General features: G+C 43.5%; 1 protein-coding gene across 4 annotated transcripts in view; it reads right to left on the reverse strand.

Moving 5' to 3' along the window:
- The window catches only part of Asap1 (ArfGAP with SH3 domain, ankyrin repeat and PH domain 1), a 308124-nt gene that overhangs the window by 16905 nt on the left and 273771 nt on the right, over window positions 1-17448 (reverse strand). For 2 of the 4 annotated variants that reach the window (XM_087898826.1, XM_087898827.1), the window contains exon 25: window positions 7424-7594. The exons of the other annotated variants lie outside the window; for them this stretch is intronic. In XM_087898826.1, the coding sequence (XP_087754952.1) occupies window positions 7424-7594 (171 nt within the window). The remainder of the gene's footprint in view (window positions 1-7423; window positions 7595-17448) is intronic. 4 annotated transcript variants of the gene reach the window in all.

The following is a 17448-nucleotide window of genomic DNA, read 5'->3' on the forward strand; positions in this document are numbered from 1 at the left end:
GGCTGATTTGATTCCTGCATGCCCCTCTGGGAAGAAATCAAGGGTACAGGTTTTGGAGCTATACAGATCCAGTTTGAGATTTCAGGTGGGCCGGTGATGTGGACTGAGCCTGAAGGATGCTTCTTACTCTGTTAAGCCTCTATCTCCTTGCCCACACAATCAGAGTGACAATTGTGCCCTCTACAATAGAGAGCACTGGAAGATAAGTTATGATTGTGAGCACAGTCCTGGTCTGCAGCAAGCATGACACAGATGGAAATCATTCTCCACAGGCTCCAGTGAAGTGTGTGGGAACCACGCTGATACAGCCAACAAGTCGTACCCCAATGACGGTGGTTCTTTCCATGCCCTTGTCATCCTACCTCCCACACAGCACCTGGAACACAATAATCGATGACCCTTGCTGCAGAAAGAGGCCAGCAGGCTAACTAACTCTTCAGCTTCAGTCACAGTGTGATTTCTCAGACCCGATCAGGAAACCATCTGTGGTAATTGATTCTCATAGCCAGGCAGAGGATAGCTAGTGTGCATGTAGGAGAAATGAGGCTTAGGAAAAATCCCCAAATGACAGTACTAAAAAAGAAGGTTCAAGAATACAGAAGCAGCTATTCCTTTCCTCTCCTGCTGCACAACTTGAATTTGTAGGTCGCACACGTTCTAGGTATGTCAGAGAGGCAGGAAGAAGGCTGGAGTCAGACGCTGGGCAGTCAAGGGGAGAAACCACGGCTGATTCTCTGGTTTACTTACCATTCGGCTGAGAGCCATGGGCTGAGATTTTGTGGAAAGAGCAGAGAATATTAGCTAGTCATGAACAGCACGAGGTTGCAGCAATCTTTTGAAACAGTGAACCAGGATGTGGGTCATTAATTCAGAAATGAGTTCAAACGCCATTTCTGAGGTTATCAATCTGTGATCTTATGCAAGTGATTTAACATCTCTGCCTCAATTTCCTCGCCTGTGAACTGAGGGTGATGCCCTCCGATCTTATGGGATGAATGTGAAAGCTCAGTTCAAAAAGTACTGAAAAAATTATGTTTTAGATGTAAAAACATTTCCAGGAGAAAAACAATTTAACCCGTTTTATTTTTTATTTATTTTTTGTGGGAGGTCTTTTGACTGTAGGATATAAAAAAAGTACATGGGCTTTAGGTCTCAGTGGCCAGAGGGGCTTCCTGGAGGTCACTGAGGCAGATTCTGTCCTTATTTCCTTATTACTTATACGTATGTATTAAAATACACATTAGTTTGTTTTAAAGTAAGTAATTTAAAAAGGGGGAAGCTTAATGAAATGCAGCTTCCAAGGTCATGGGAGTCCCACACATCTTGCACTTGCCTACTAGCCCCTCTGCCTTCTCAACACAAGCCTGCCTGAGACATCTCATGAGACAGATGGCTGAATTCAACACGCAAGCAGGACTTTTAGTCATGTGATGCCAGGCTATTCTTGGTACTGTGGACACTGTAGTTCTGGCAGGAGAAAAGCCTGGAAGGGTTCTTCTTGCTTGGACAAGGCTAGAACCACATAGCGAAGGGTGCTGCTACAGGGGACAAAGAGACAAACATGGCGAGGAGGCACGGCCAGTGAGTAGGGGCATGTGCTGGACGGTGTTACTTCTGCCGAAGAGAGTGCCTTCTTCAGGCGTCTGATTCTCAAGCAGAGACAAGCACAGTGAGGAGGCACAGCCAGAGACTTACGCTCTGCCTTTCTCTACTCCATGCAACAGAAGGCAGTGTGTGGACATGGTGAGGAGTGCAGGCTCTCATCTGCACTGGTTCCCTATATATCAGCTATAAAAACCAGGGCAAGTTCTCAACCTTTCTAGTCTAGAAGCCTGAAAGCCCAAGAAACAGTACGTTCTGTCCCGGAGACTGTGGGCAAGAGTCATCTACGCTACTGAATGCAAAGTCTAAGATGGACAGAGCACCTTCCAGGATGCTAGTGAGCCCTCCTGTGAAGCAGATGTATAACAGGTCAAACTCTTTGTACTCTTTCTTGTAGGCATGCCAGTAGTAGCTATGTGACTAGCTGAATTGTTTTCTTTTGCTCCATCCTGTGAGACTCCCATAATCAAATCTATAGTCTATTTCCAGCCACAGGTTATAAACTGACACTCAGGAGTCTGAGGGGCTTACTCTATTCCATTCACCTTTCAAGGCCAAACTCAAGCTCTGTCTCCTCCTTAAATTGCCTGCTCCCTCTGCGAAGTCTGTGTAGAGGACTGCAAATACAACCTGAGCACAAGTCCTCACGAACATCAGCGAAGGCAAGTTCTTCAGCCACAACCGTCTACTAATGAGCTGAATGGCAAAGATTCCGAGTCCAGGGACATGATGGAAACACTGAGTATTAACTGGGTGGGACAGGCAGCATGGTGTGGTGGCACATGCCTATAATCCCAGAATTGGAAGGATGTGACTGGAATTTTCCGGGTTTAGGCTAGCCTGGGTAACATAGTGAGAGCCTATTTCAAAAGAAACCTGAGGAAGAATCAAACAAACAAAACCCAAGAAACCCTGTCCTGAAAACTGCAGCAATAGCAACAAAAGACAAACCAAATCAGAGAAAAGGGAAAAGGCTGTCATACTAGGGTCAAGTCACAGGTCTGATAAGACTGCTGGCCACATGGCTGAGCAGCATATTCTCTGAGATCTAAAAGGACAAGAGCCAAGATAGAGGCGGACTTGGTGGGGGTGAGGAAAGGTGTTATTGCGAATGCATTCTGGATGTGGAATGGATGTGAATCTTTGAATACCAATGAATAGGCTAGGAGCAATTACAAAATGGCCACCTAAAGGTACCAAATCCAGGCTGGGAAGATAGCTCAGCCTGCCAGGCAAGAATAAGGGTCTCAGTTCAACCCCTAAAACCCACATAAAAACTAGGTGTGGCAGTACACTAGTAATTACAGTGCTGGGGTGAGGGAGGGAAGGAGAGGGCAAGGAGAGGAAGACAGAAAGGGTGGGGGAGAGAGGGAGAGACAGAGACAGAGACCAAGCTTGTTGATTAACTAGTTTAGCCTACCTGGTAAGCTCCAGGCTAGAGACACACACATAAACACATGGACATACACACACTTTCCTGTGCGGACATGAGGATCCTACAACAGCCAAGGAACACTTGGCAGCTGGTGCGGGAGAACTGTCTGTTTTCTGCCAACCATGTTTTAAATAAATGCTGATTGGCCAGGCAGGACGTATAGGCAGGTCAACCAGACAGGAAGTAGAGGAGAGGCAATGACAATAGGAGAATTCTGGGAAGCAGGAAACTCCCTCTGCAGTTCTGCCAAGAGCACCAAAGAAGGAAGATGTGAGCTGCCCTGCTGAGAAAGGTACCCAGCCATGTGGCTAATAATAATGGGTTAATATAAGTGATAAGAGCTAATAAGAAGCCCGAGCTAATGGCCCAATCAGTTTATAATTAATGCAGACTTTCTGTGTGGTTTTCTCTGGGACTAAATGGCTGGGGGAACAGGCGGGACAGAAACCCCAAGCAGCCCGGCCCTCATGTCAAGCCTGGCCCTTCATGAGTTATTTCGGGGCTAAGCTAGCCAGGTGGCCGGGGTGACAAGCAGGCCCTCATGTTACAGGCAGTCACCAGAAATGGAGAGAAGCAAGGAACAGAATCCTTTTCTAGACCCCTAGGAGAGGACATGATTCTATTGGATGTCAGTCTTGCAGCCTCTACAGTGCTTCTTAACCTTCCAATTGCTGGAACCCTTTAATATAGTTCCTTCATAATTGTAATTTCCCTACTGTTATGAATTACAATGAATAGATCTGATATGGAACCCCTGTGAAAAGGTCATCCCAAGAGGTCCAGAATAGGTGGTGATTGCCTTAAGAATTCAAGTTTGTGGCATGAATTACAGTAGCCAAGGACACATACAGCACCATGACACACATATGGGAGTCTAGGAACTAAGCATCTGGCAAAATGCCAGGCTGAGAGAGTTACAAACAGTAGATATCATTTGTTCAATACTTTCTAAGTCACATAACCTTTATGAGAATTCCATGCATAACACATAACTAGCACCAGTTCTTATTTGTTAGAGAAACTGAAGAGTTGAACAATGACAAATATGTGTTAAAAGCCACATGTGGTAGCTCAAACCTATAATGTCATGAAGGTGGAGGCACAATTGCCATGGGTTCAAGGTCAGCCTGAAGTATAGAGATTGACTATTTCAAAAAACAAAAGCAAAAAACATGTGGAGAATATGACACTAGGGTTCACATTAGGGACTCTATAGAGATGGTGTTCTGAGGGCGCAGACAAGGAGGCATTGGGACCTCCACCCCCCAGAGGCAAACAGAGTGTGGTCTTTGAAACAAGTCCCAGGATCACTAAGGATCCCAGGATCAATCTAGCCCAATACAGGGAAAGACATTCTGACATGGCTGAGGTCCACTGCAGAGTGGAAGAGGAGAGAATGTGGATTGGGACTCTGCTGCACCTAGAAAGGACGTAAGTCCTGCCTGAGTAGATGGTGAGTGGCTGCTACTCAGATTTCCTCGGCTGTGTCTACCAGGGATGCCATCTCCACGGGCTTAGGGGAAAAGGGAGGTCTAGAGGAAAGCTAGGGCAGCTGCAGTACCAGGGAGACACTGCCCAGAAGCTGACCAGTCTGACCCCTGCCTTAGCCTTGTGGAACACAGCATCAGCAAGAGATGGGACAGGGTCACTAAGCAGTGATTGAGTGCACACAACATGAGTGCAAGTTTCTCCTATGACCAGGAGTCTACTGTGCACTTGCAGTGTTGACAATGCTACTAACCTGTGTCTGCACACAAATCTGTCTCCTGTATGTAGATATCCATCACCTACAAACAAGCCTTGAATCAACACTCCAGAGGTTGTCTGAGCATCCACCACAGTCCTGCCATATGGAACAGTGCCACTTTTGCTGAGGGTAGATTTTAATTTCTGTCTCTAAGGGCTAGTAGCTGAGGTTCCATCTGTGAAAGGTTCTAATGCTCCTAGCTGATTGGCAGGCAGTAACTTCTTTACCCCCCCCCCCCCCCGTTTTTTTTTTTGGTTTCCTGAGAAAGGGTTTCTTTGTAGACCAGGCTGGTCTTAACACTCAGAAACTTTCCTCTCTGCCTCCCAAGTGCTGGGATTAAAGGCGTGAGCCACCAATCTGGCTGACAGTAACTTTTTTTTTCTTTTTTTCGAGACAGGGTTTCTCTGTAGCTTTGATGCCTGTTCTGGAACTCGCTCTTGTAGACCAGGCTGGCCTCGAATTCACAGAGATCCGCCTGCCTCTGCCTCCCAAGTGCTGGGATTAAAGGCATGCACCACCACCACCTGGTGACAGTAACTTTTATAATAAGGTAACAACTGAGTTTCTATGGGAAAAGGCCAGATCCACACTAATACTGTGATAAAAAGAAAAGCCAGGTGCTAGAGAGCTGGAAAATAGAAATGCTATGAATTGATTTGAGGGCTGTTTCTGTTTCTACAAGGAGCACAGTAAAGCACACAGGAAGCAAGCAGAGGATCAAAGCTCAGTGAAGTCTGTGAAGAGTCTTCACTGTGGGATGAAGTCCACAGAAAGTCTGTAGGGTCTGGGGGATGTTATCTGGCAAAATCTGTTTTTTTTTTTTTTAAAAGATCTGGGACTCTTGGAAGGCTTAGAATGCAGCATCATGTGTGCCTTCAATCGTTTTGCCTTGATTATTTCTGACCATGCAGATCCATCTCAAAGGTGTCCTGAGTTGACTTCTTTATGTATTCTCACACTCCATTTTTCCGGCATGTCCATATGCTCTTTGATACAACAGTAATTATACTATGCATACTCCTCTGAACGCCTCATAATACCATGAGCTCCTTGGCCACAAGGAACTGAGACGGCTCAAGCAAAAGAAATGACAGGTGTCCTTGGTTGGTCTGCTGACTCAGATGAGTGGCTACAATACATACACACACACACACCCCACTCTGTGGTATTTGGGACAAGACTGTGATAGTCTTGAAGTGTATATTCTGGCTTTTCTTCAAAAACAAAACAAAACAAAACAAATCAGAACAATTCAGCTAGGCTTTTGAAAAATTCTTTTGTCCATTACACTGAATTACTTATCACACGTTAAGTACAATTTTAAAAAAGGGAGAGAAAAAAGCCACAATGGAATCCTCTGGTGGGAACAGGTGAGACACAGACCAGTGTGCTCATTTGGCAGAGTTCATGTGGGTCAGGCTGTGCTGGGCTACTGGATGATGGTGACCTATGTGCTGCAGCCAGGATAGCAGGCAAGATGAAGATATTGCTGTTGGTGTTGCTGGTAGTAGTGTTTTGTAGACAAGGTAAGTCCATGCAGCCAGTGTTCAACTCACTCTGGCTAAGGCTACTCATTCTTAAAGAGATTCCTGAATATCCAGTTTGTGCCACGCGGGATTCCACACAAGTGAGAACAGATGGACAGAGATGATTCTCTTATGGAACTCTCATTTTAGCAGGGTAGGCAAAACATGCAAAGAATTTAACTCTGATAGTGTTCTTGAAGAAAACAGAAAGGAGCCAAGGAGGCAAACTGGACAGAATGCCAGAAAGGATGAGGGCCTTGGATAGAGCACATGATGAGACTAGGAGGTGAAGGGTCCAGGACAGAGTAGAGACCCTCCTGCACAGGGCTTTGATATTTGATATTTGACAAGAAGTCAGCTCTTGTCTGAAGCTCAGCAGGAAGTCATTAAAGGTGTGAAGAAGAAAGTCTAAGATAGATTTCAGTTTTACAAGAAAACTATTCTTGTTATCACAAAGGAGTGGATTGTTTTGTTTTTCTTTTCTTCTTTTTTTTTCTTTTTCTGATACTGGGATTGAACCCAGGGCCTTGTGCAAATTAGATAAGCACTCTAGTTAGCATGAAGACAGTCCCTAACCTTAGCCCACTATTCCCACTTCAAACAGTTGCTATTTTTGCTGAGACTTAGGATATGCTCAGTTCCTGTTAGTATAATATTTGGTCCTCTACATCTGTGGTAGGAAAAAACTATGTACTGAACATGGACCCCTTTTCTGTTTTCTTTAACCTCACATTTACACTCCATTAGACATGCTGTCTAGAGAGGGTTTAAAGTGTATTTGTTCAGGCTATAGAAACACTATGCGATACTATATAAGAGGGACTGGGGCACCTGCAGATTTTGGTGTCTTGGGGTGTGTGTTCTAGAACCAGCTCCCTGATGATATCAGAGAACATTGTATTTATTACTATAGTTTTGAGTGGCCCCAAACTTTTCAAAATGTTTCCTGGTCTTAGAAGGCAGGTATAATCATATTCACACATGTTTAAGACCTCGGTCAGGGTGTGTGCACTTTGGACGGTTTTCCTATCATGCAAACTGTCCTGTGACCAGTAGAGTCCCCCCGACTATCGGGCTCTGGGCAGCTTCGACCCTGACTTTAGGAAAACTTACCCCAAGGAATTGCGCCTTTGTTTGGGGGCCCGTGAGGTAGTGGGCTGGGAGGGTCGGACAGGGTTCTCTTGTGTCCGGGTGGTGGGGGAGGAGGCCTCTTCTTGGACAGGGTGGAGCTGCCACTAGAGGTCTGCGTGCTTAGAGGGAGTGTAGAAGGTGGGCCAGTAGGACCTAGAAAGGAAATTGAACGGGGGCAGGAGGGTTAATCCCAGTCTCACAGACACAGAACAGTAAGTATGTAATTACTCATCAAAATGTGGTATAACACGGGAGTCCATCAGCCTACCGACTCACAAACGGATTTTAAGATCTGTTGGTTAGTGGAATGTTCAGCCCTAACCAGAACATCTGTATCACATTCTCTTCTCCCAAGACTCCACCACCTTTGTGGGATAAGTATAAAGGCCAGAAGTGGGGAGCGGGCACAAGGAACACAGGGAGGTTGCACATATGAATTCATAGCAGTTGAGGTAGCACTCATAAGACCTGTGCAAGTTGAAGCTGGGTAAGATTCCCACATGGAGGGCAAGTGGGCACCAAGTCCTGCCCCTAGCTAAAGAGCTAGTGGTAATTGATAGCTGCCGGGACAGAGAGTCACTTTTCCTTAAAGGTGTGGTTCAAGGTGGATTGTGATCACCATTCAATGAAGGCCATACATCCTAGAATAAATGTGTAATACAGATTATACTTCATGGGTTTAAAAAACCGGGGAGGCGGGGGACAAAGTTAATGGATAGGGAAGGAGATGGATCTGAGAGAAGTGAGCCAGCGGTGAATATGATCAAAACACATTGTGTGAAGTTGTTGGGAACTAAAGAGAAAGAACACAGTAAGATTCAGTGATAAATAGATAGTGAGGGGGAAAAAACTTGGTTAAAAAAATTACAAGAAAAGAAAAGAGTAAGTATTTCTAAGGAACAAAATCCCAGCCAAGCCAGGTATGGTGGTACCTATGATCCCAACCTCTTGGGAGGTTAATGTGGGTGGGTGGGTGGGGATTAAGGAGTTCAAGAATCACACATTCAGTCGGAAATGAGAAGAGAGCTCATTTAAAAACCAAGGCAAAGCAAAAACCCAGCAGTGGTAACAAACGCTAATCAACACAGAGGGCTCAAGGATTCTGTCCCTCAGGCAGAGGCAATGGTAAAAAGAAAGCATACACACATTTCAGCCAGTAACTCACTCACTGGAAATCACAAAATCTACTTAAGAGGAAGGCATACTCCACTGCCACCAAGACCAAGAAAGGGACAGAGAGTGCTGTGAACTCACTAGTCAGTGGCCCACAGGCTGAGGGACTAGAGTGTTCAGTTAGTCGAGTTTTTAACTCTACTACAGCTTTCCGCTTAGTCAGCAAACATGTTTTTCTTAAAAAATTTCCGCTAAATAAGGAAGGATCTAAACTGACCTAGAAAAAAGAACTTGGAAAGCTTTTTGTCCTAATATTGTATTGTTCTGGAAATCCCAAACCATACGTCGTACTGAAAGTCTGAACAGCAGCTAATGAAGCTGGTTCTGCAGTAGTCGGGGTTATCAATACACATTCTTGAAGTGAGTGTGTATGCCAGGCACAGTGCTGGGCACCGGCATGGGTATTTCTCTAGAAAATACATTTATAGGCCTGCTTTAACCATGTCCACAAATAAACATCTAGAAAAAAAAACTGAAGCCAAACAGGAGGGAAAGAAAGCTAAGAATACTGTCACACCAAATGCTTAACTCGGGGAGGAGACACTTGGTAATTCAGAAATGTTCCAGAGAAGTTTTTTACATTCTGTATTAAAAGAAAATCTTAATTACTGCTGGCCTTCTTCCTGGATAAACTTAAGGTAGTTTTAATTATTAATTAATAGTTAGTACTAATGAGGATTAAGTCATAAGTTCTTAAAGATAGCCTAATTGTAGCAGTAAACACTGTTCATCTGAGTAAGGCAGCAGTCTGCATTAGGATTAAATGACCATAGTAACAGAACAGATTCTGATTAGCTGATGTGACACACAATGGCACTTTATGGTTACTTTAAACCAATGCCTAGTCACACTATTAGTTACTGAAGTTTTAGAAACCATTTTCACAATAAGGAGACTGTTACTACTGCCTGACACCTGTGCAATGCTTTGCCATCTTCAACTGTGGTGTCTGCATATTATTCTTTTGACTGTTAATATAACTATGAGATAGGTCTGATGACGGCTATCATGCATCCACGAAAAGAGGTTTGGCATGGCAGATCCCACCGGACAGGAACAAAGCAGGTTCAGGAATGGGAGAGGCACTTTCCTAGCAGTCAGTGCTATTGGATCCTCTGGTCCAGGGCAGCACTTTCTGCAGGGCTCACGAGAAAAATGACAATGTTCAGTATGAGGAAATGGAAATAAATTCAAAACAGATAATAGACAATGGTGAGTTTCCCTTATACTTTCATCTTTATTGCCATCTAGAGACTATCTGGTGAAGTGCATCTTATGAAAGGTCACATGATACTTTAGCAAATTTTGTCCAGTCCTAAATACTGAAGCAAGATGCTATGTGTATGTGACTTCAGGGATAATTGCATGCAATAGTCACCCAGTCACTACCAACCAAGCAGAATCCAGATCCAAAGATCTAGGGAGTTGGCCAAAGAAGACACAAAGCTACAACTTAGTAAACTATGATCTGATTTTGGCCCTGGCGGTCAGCCCTGAAAACAGCTTGCTTCTCTGACTACACTAAGCCTCTCTGTATAGGATCCTAAGAAACACAGTGGGGATCTTTTCTACCTCTTTTTTTTTAAATATTAATTTATTTATTTATTATGTATACAATATTCTGTCTGTGTGTCTGCAGGCCAGAAGAGGGCACCAGACATCATTACAGATGGTTGTGAGCCACCATGTGGTTGCCGGGAATTGAACTCAGGACCTTTGGAAGAGCAGGCAATGCTCTTAACCACTGAGCCATCTCTCCAGCCCTCTTTTCTACCTCTTACCCCCATCTTAAAATGAAAAAAAAAAACCCACAATATTTTTTATTAATTCTTTGAGAATTTCATACAATGTATTTTGTTGCCCTCCTTTTAAAAGGGGGATTTAGATGTAATCTTATCTAGAATTTTTCTTTACTACCTCCTTTTTTCCTGGAGTGAATGCTGCTAAATGTCTGGACTTCAACAAGGCTTCTAGGAACTAAAATGTCCCCTGCTTTGCACTATAGTAACTGCCCTTTTTCCTTCCCCACCTGCACACTTCCACAGGGTAGAAGAATTGCCTAGCTATCTCCCAGTGCTGGTGCCTGCCATTGCCTGGGCACTCAATGCACATCCATGCAAAAAATTAGTGGTGCAAGCCAGCAGGATGATTTTCCTGTATGTTGTGCATTTGGGTTTCAATAAAGTAGAAAACTCAGGTCTTCTATTTCAAGACCAACTAAAAGTGAAACTTTCAAATTTCACAGAAAATGACTTGAAAAATTATCTAGACAGGTTTTCGAAAAGCTCATCTGTAGAGCTGTAATTTACACATTCTAACATGCCCTGCAGAAGAGTTAATGACTAAAGTTATATTTAAGTAACTCTGGTAATATTGAGAAAGGTTCTATTTTTCTAATGGTTTTCCTTTCACATTTTTTATTCAATAAGTTGCCTATGTTCATTGGGTACACTACATTGATTTGAAACACGCACACATTGTAGAATGGCTCAACTAGCGAATTAACATTCATCACCTCTTATACATACTGTAGTGAGAACACTTAATCTACCACTCTTAGCAATTTTCAAGAGTACAATTCATTATTATTTGTTATAATAACATGCTCTACAAACATCTCTTAAATTTATATGGCTGATCCTCCTATATAACTAATCCAATTTTTTAATAGTATGGTGGTTAAAGGACTGGGAAGTGTATGCTAATCACTGTAACAAGCAGTATATAAAGGAAGGCACTGCATAATTACATAGAGAAGGACTTTTGAAGGAAGGAGCTGTCAGAGTGACAAGTTTTTCTGTTGATTTCTATGTAGAGAACAGCCTTAGCTTCTCATCTGTCCTTCAGTCTCTTTCTGATAAAAGTAGTAGATTCAAAGGACTTAGGGTTGCTTCTGTAACCATTATGTATACACACCACCACCACCCCTCCCCATGCAAGAGAAATCAGGCTTTCCTCTTCTTCCTTTTCCATACCCAGAAGTCAGGTTGACTTGACCAAAGAGCCTGAGTCAGTGGTCCCTGTTGAAGACAAAGCTCTTGGTTAGCCCAAGGTGTTTCATGTGAGGTGTTTAAGCAAGAAATCTGGTACATCACAGCTTCTATTCTGAATGCCTTTTTTTCTTTTTGGTGTGTGTGTGTGGGGTTTGAGACAGAGTTTCTTCTTAGCTTTGGAGTCTGTCCTGGAACTAGCTCTTGTAGACCAGGCTGGCCTCAAACTCAGAGATCTGCCTGCCTCTTCCTCCTGAGTGCTAGGATTAAAGGTATGCACCACCACTGCCTGGCCCTGAACATCTATTTTAACTGTAAGGTCTGGTTAGTTTTGGTGTGTAAAGTTTCTATTCATTTGCAAGTTTTTTTTTAAAAAAAAATAGTAAGACTTTAACAATTATTAAAATAATAATAAAAGGGAATGTGAGAAATTTTATAAAGTTCACCAAAACAACAAAAACCATAAAGCCCAAGCTAAATACAAATCCAATGTGACTGAAAGGCAAACCCCATGAGTTGTTATATGAAGCTACTCACAGGGTTGTCCCAGGAGATACAAGTCCCAGAAATGACAAAGCATCAGGCTATGAGTACTGCTGCTGAAAATACTTCCCAGGTTTGTCTGACTCAGCCAGTGTTGCCTTTCCCAATGGCAAGCCACAGCAGTAAGCTGAGTGGTCTGTGCCTCTGCACTTGTCTCTGACTTTTACCACCAACCTCTGAGAAGGAGATGCTGTGCATAAAATGCTTGCACAGCTGTATTTAGTACAACTGTTACAGACATTTTATACAGGGCTCTTCAGCAAGTGCACTGTCACCTCCCTAGGACATGTGGTTTAGTTTTGTGTGTGCCTACTCCTTACTTTAGCTATATATATTTGGGGCATACTTTCACTGATTCTTTCTTATAAATGTAATAGCCCCTGACACAGATGAACACTATTCTCTTACAATGTTCTAAGACAACCTATACATAAGCCCTGTCCTAGAGGAATTTTAACTGGGGCAGGATGAAATGCAAATCTTGTCCTTCAAAGCAGCAAGCTTAGCTCTCTTCTTGCACTGCCCCCTACTGACCCGATGGTGCATTTCATGCTTGCTTTCTTACTATTCTGTGAGCTCACAAAGACATTCTTCATTCTGTCCTGTATTTCTGTTCCTGAAATAGCTGTTGAATGAGCACACTCTGGTGGAGCTGTGCAGACTCATTTGCTTGCCACTTTACTGTGTGTGCTCAAAGCAGTGACTCAGCAAGGCAAAAGCCAAATCCTTTCTTCTGGATAAAGATCCTGAAACTCAGCATGGTCAACTAAATACAGGATTAGAGACAAGGGGCTAGATTGGCCTTTAAGGAGTAGGAATCCTGGGGGCTTGGTGAGCAGAGGAAAGGGAGCTTCCTGGAGAGGGAAAGAAGTTCAAAAGACGACTTTCTAGGATCGGAGTCTGCCCAAGTAGCTGAGGTCTGACCTGACACAGATGGAGCCATCTGAACGTTTTTTAACTCTCAAACCATATTCCTTGATTAATGAAGGTGGTTAGTCTTGCCACCTAAACCGACAGCAAGGGTAGCACCTGGCTATCATCAACAGCATCTACTGCGGCCTGCAGTACTAGGTATGGCGTTGCTTTTGCACAGGTTGCTCCTGTAACAGACTGAGGCTAGAGCCTATTTGAGGTAGGAGATCTCCATCACAGAAGGCATGAGGTTCAGGGTTCGTATTCTCAAGTATCCACGTGCTGTTTAGGGCAGTAATAATTCTCGATTCCCACAGTGGTTGTTCCTGTTTCTAAAAGCTTAAAAATTTAGTTCTTCAAAGCAACTACTGCGCACTCAGATTAATCATTCCTTACTTTATAAAGTTTCTTTCCGTTAAGAAGCAAGTATGTGTCAGGTGTTGCTATGTTACATGCTAATTTAGTCAATGGATGGCTTCTCTCTAGTCCATAGTTCCCTGAAGATTTCTTTCCCCTCCTTTTCTTTTCTTTTTTTTTTTTCCAGACAGGGTTTCCCTGTGTAGTTCTGTCTGTCTTGGAAATCGCTTTGTAGACCAGGCTGGTCCCAAACTCACAGAAATCCACCTGCCTCTGCCTCCTGAGGGTGGGGATTAAAGGATCATTATGCCCAGCTGAAAACTCCTTTCTTAAAAGAGGTAGTGGCAGAGAGAGGTACCAAAGCTAGGCAGAGGACCAACCCGATGGATCACATGGTGCCTGATATTGTACCAAGAGTTTCCTACAATTCTCAATTATCTCTACCAACCTGGTGAGAGGCAATGACTCCATGTTGGGTTTAAATTTATGCCAGTGACACACAAAAGGCATGAAGATGAACATGGCAGACAGCCATGGTTCTAAACCTTAGAATTACTGTAAAATAGTTAAGTCAACCAAACATAAGCAAGCAATATGTACCTGCACGTACTCATTCTGTGGGATGGGCTGTGCAGCTCTGCAGTTCCCCATGTTCTGCCACTCCAGAAGCAGCTGCAGCCACAGCCCAGCAGACCTAACAGGAGTGTCCTGGAGCAGTGCGTACTGCCTATGTTCCAAAATGACTTCTCCATACATGTGTCAATGGATACTGAGGACTACGCCATGTAAGGGAAAGACAGCAGGTTTCACTTGACAAGGAAAGAAGGCATCTGAGGTGACAGGCTGTAGACTGATTTAACTCTCTCCTACTTCAGCACTGTATGATCTGAAGAGAATTCTTTAACTTTTCAGGGGCTCAGTTTCTTTGTCTGTTTAACAGGATACAGGCAGTGTTCGTCCTTCAGGATTCTCTTAGCTTAAAAAAAAAACAACTAAGTTCTATGCTAGCATTTAAATAGTGCTGGGTAGGGGCTGCTGATCATGAGGAATAGCTACACACTTAGCTGCTGAGTTCTGAGACTCACTAGGGTGCTACTCAAGTACAGGAGGCATTGGCTGATAGCAATTTAGATCAAACTTCCTGAATTCTAATGAAGCAGCTGGAGGGAGAAAATATTCCTGAGCTGGGTTCAGAAGAATTCTCTCTCTTGCTGCCTTCTGTACTCCCCTTATTTGTGGGGACTTTGTCAGAGGTATCTGTTCGGACACAGGAAGCCATTATCCAGAGGTTCCTAAATTTGGGTCTGTGGGGACAGCTTCTACTATAGTCAAGGACCAGGGCTTTCCTTTCTGTGAAGAGAAAGCAATTCTAATCCCAAGGTTGACTGGTTAAAGACAGATTTGTTCTCAGATGGTTCTGCCAGTTAGCTGGATGGATTGGGAAAAACACGGACTACGACACAAAAGTATCTCTGCACAGGGTGTCAACTGGCTTTTTAACAGTGGTCTCTAAGAATTCCAGCCTAAACACTACAACTTTTCCACATGTGAGAGCATGTGAGCCCAGCTGGCTAAGGGCAGCCATGGTTCAGTGCCTGGTAACTGTCATTAGAAACTGTCTGGCTGTGTCAGCATTAGACAGTCCAATGCTGTGAATCTGATGTCCCAGGGGGAGTACTATCAGTCAGCAGAGCAAGTTTCATTTTCAAGCATGGGCTTTATTTGTAAAGGGAAGGGGTAGGTGGACTATCTCCTTAGTTAACCATGATTGCTATCGCCAAATCTCTAAGCCTGTTTCAGCAGCTGACCCATTAAATAAACGTAGTCTTTGTTTTCTGGGTCTTTAGTAAAGAGCTAGTTAGAATTTATTCATTGCAGGCCAGTGATGCCTGGCAGTAAGCCAGATAGACCACTTTATGGTTTTCTATGTCCCAGTGAGCTAAAATTACAGAAGGTTGCAGGAGGTGGGGGTGGGGTGTGTTGGTTCTTGGGTTCTGGTGTCAGGGAAGACTCTCTGAACAGGTGCAGGCTCTGCCTGTCAAGACAGGCCCATGAAATCATTCGGAGTCCATTTTCCCATCATTTTATCAGGCTTGGAGGCTCCTCTTTGTCTTGTTGTTAGCGTGATTTGCTGGGGAACATGGTTGTGCAGAGGGGAGAACAGCACAGGGCTCACACAGTATGAATTTGTAGCTTGATTTGTTAGTGGTCTTTAAAAGCGTGCTCTAGTAGACTGTGCAGAATGGTAGAAACTCTTGGCTTCCACACGCTTTGCTGTTAAGGTCACTTGTTGTCTTTGATGAGAAATGCTCCTGCCAAAGTCTTATTGTAACGTTCCCTATTATTTTATGATCTACAAGGCCATTTGGGGTCTCTCTAAGAACACAGCTCCCATTTATAACACGATTTCAATGGAGAATAAGCTGTGGAAAAACAGTTTTGAATAAAGCTCACATTTGCCAGAAAATAGCACCAGTGTGATTCAAATAGGCCCGTCATTGTATACCAGGAGGCGCTGCAAACCTGTGTTGACTTGGGAGAATCCCGCATTTGGACTCTGGCAGTTACAGCTTTGAGCACCTTATAACCCTTGATGCTATTAGCATTTCTGCACTTTACTTGACCCTCTACACTGACTGGAAGAAGACAAAGGGCAAGTGTTTTGTGGTAACAGAACAGGAACCATCTCCACTGGCCTGAGAAGCAAGGTTGGTGGAGAAGGTATCTGTAACATACAGAATAACAATAGACTAGGCAATCCTCCCCAAGTCTCTGGGAAAACATCATCATCCAGGGTATAAGACTCTGGGTTCTGTTCATACAGGCTCTGGCTAAGGATTCCGGGTAGATGGGAGCCTTAGGCAGTTAGTCACTCAGCATTTGTGAGCTCTAATCCCTAATTTGCTAGACACCAATAACGGTAGTACCTACCTCATTTGGAATCCTTAGAATGAGTAAAAGCTTGGTGTATGGCTTCTCATGAGGCAAGTGTCTCATAAATATTACCTACTACTATGACAACCCCCATCCCACTTTTGAGTCAGGGACTCAAGAAATCCAGGTTGTCCTCAAACTTGCTATAAAGTCAGTCAATAATGATCATGAATTTCTGGTCATTTCATTGTTTCCTGTACCAGCCAATTAAATAGGGCTATTATAGCTATGGATATTGCTATGGTAGTGCAGCTTTTTTTAAAAAAATCAATAATAGGAATTCACTTGACTAGGAATCCTGTAAGTAGTGGGGGCATCAAGTGAAAGAAGGATTATAAAGGAGACTAATAGTATGGTAGGTATTTCATCTTAGAATGGAAAGTGATAAAAAAAAAGGGAAATGAATACTGAAGTTGTAAAAAGAATATAAATAATTAGATTAAGAAGCATGAAGGTAGCTGGGTGGTGCTGGTGCATGCCTTTAATCTCAGCACTTGTGAGGTCAAGGCAGGTGTATCTCTGAGTTAGAGGTCAGCCTGGTCTACAGAGCTAGTTCCAGGACAGTCAGGGCTACATAAAGAAACCCTGTCTCAAAAAACAAAACAAAACAAAACAAACAACACATGAAGTTCAGGTTATTTGGAAGAATATCAATTATGCAATTGCTACATTCAATTTTATGCAATGCTGGGGATCAGACCCAGGGCCTCATACACACAAGACAAGCTTTCTACCAACTGAACTACCTCTCTAGTCCAGCAAGTCACACGTTTAACAGAGGCATCTCAGTACGCAGAAAAGTAGCCTTTCAAAGACTCAAGCATATAGTTCTACCACAAAGAGCACAGGCCATGTGGCACTCAGACCGGGGCTCAAGTATTGGCTGTGTGACACTGAAAAGCCTCTTTATCTCTTTAAATCTTAGTTTCCTTTTTTGTAGGATGGGCACACGTAATTCACAGGCGCTTACTGCAAGGTAACAAACCAAGAATACCCATGATACTACCTTTCCTTTTCAATGGTGCCTGAGAAACAAGTCTCAATTTCAAGCTATCCCTGACAGTTATGTTCCATATTCTGCCACTTAAGGCAGCCATG

This window comes from Myodes glareolus, chromosome 19 (genome assembly GCF_982192425.1).
Source record: "Myodes glareolus chromosome 19, mMyoGla1.1, whole genome shotgun sequence".
Classification (NCBI taxonomy): domain Eukaryota; kingdom Metazoa; phylum Chordata; class Mammalia; order Rodentia; family Cricetidae; genus Myodes; species Myodes glareolus.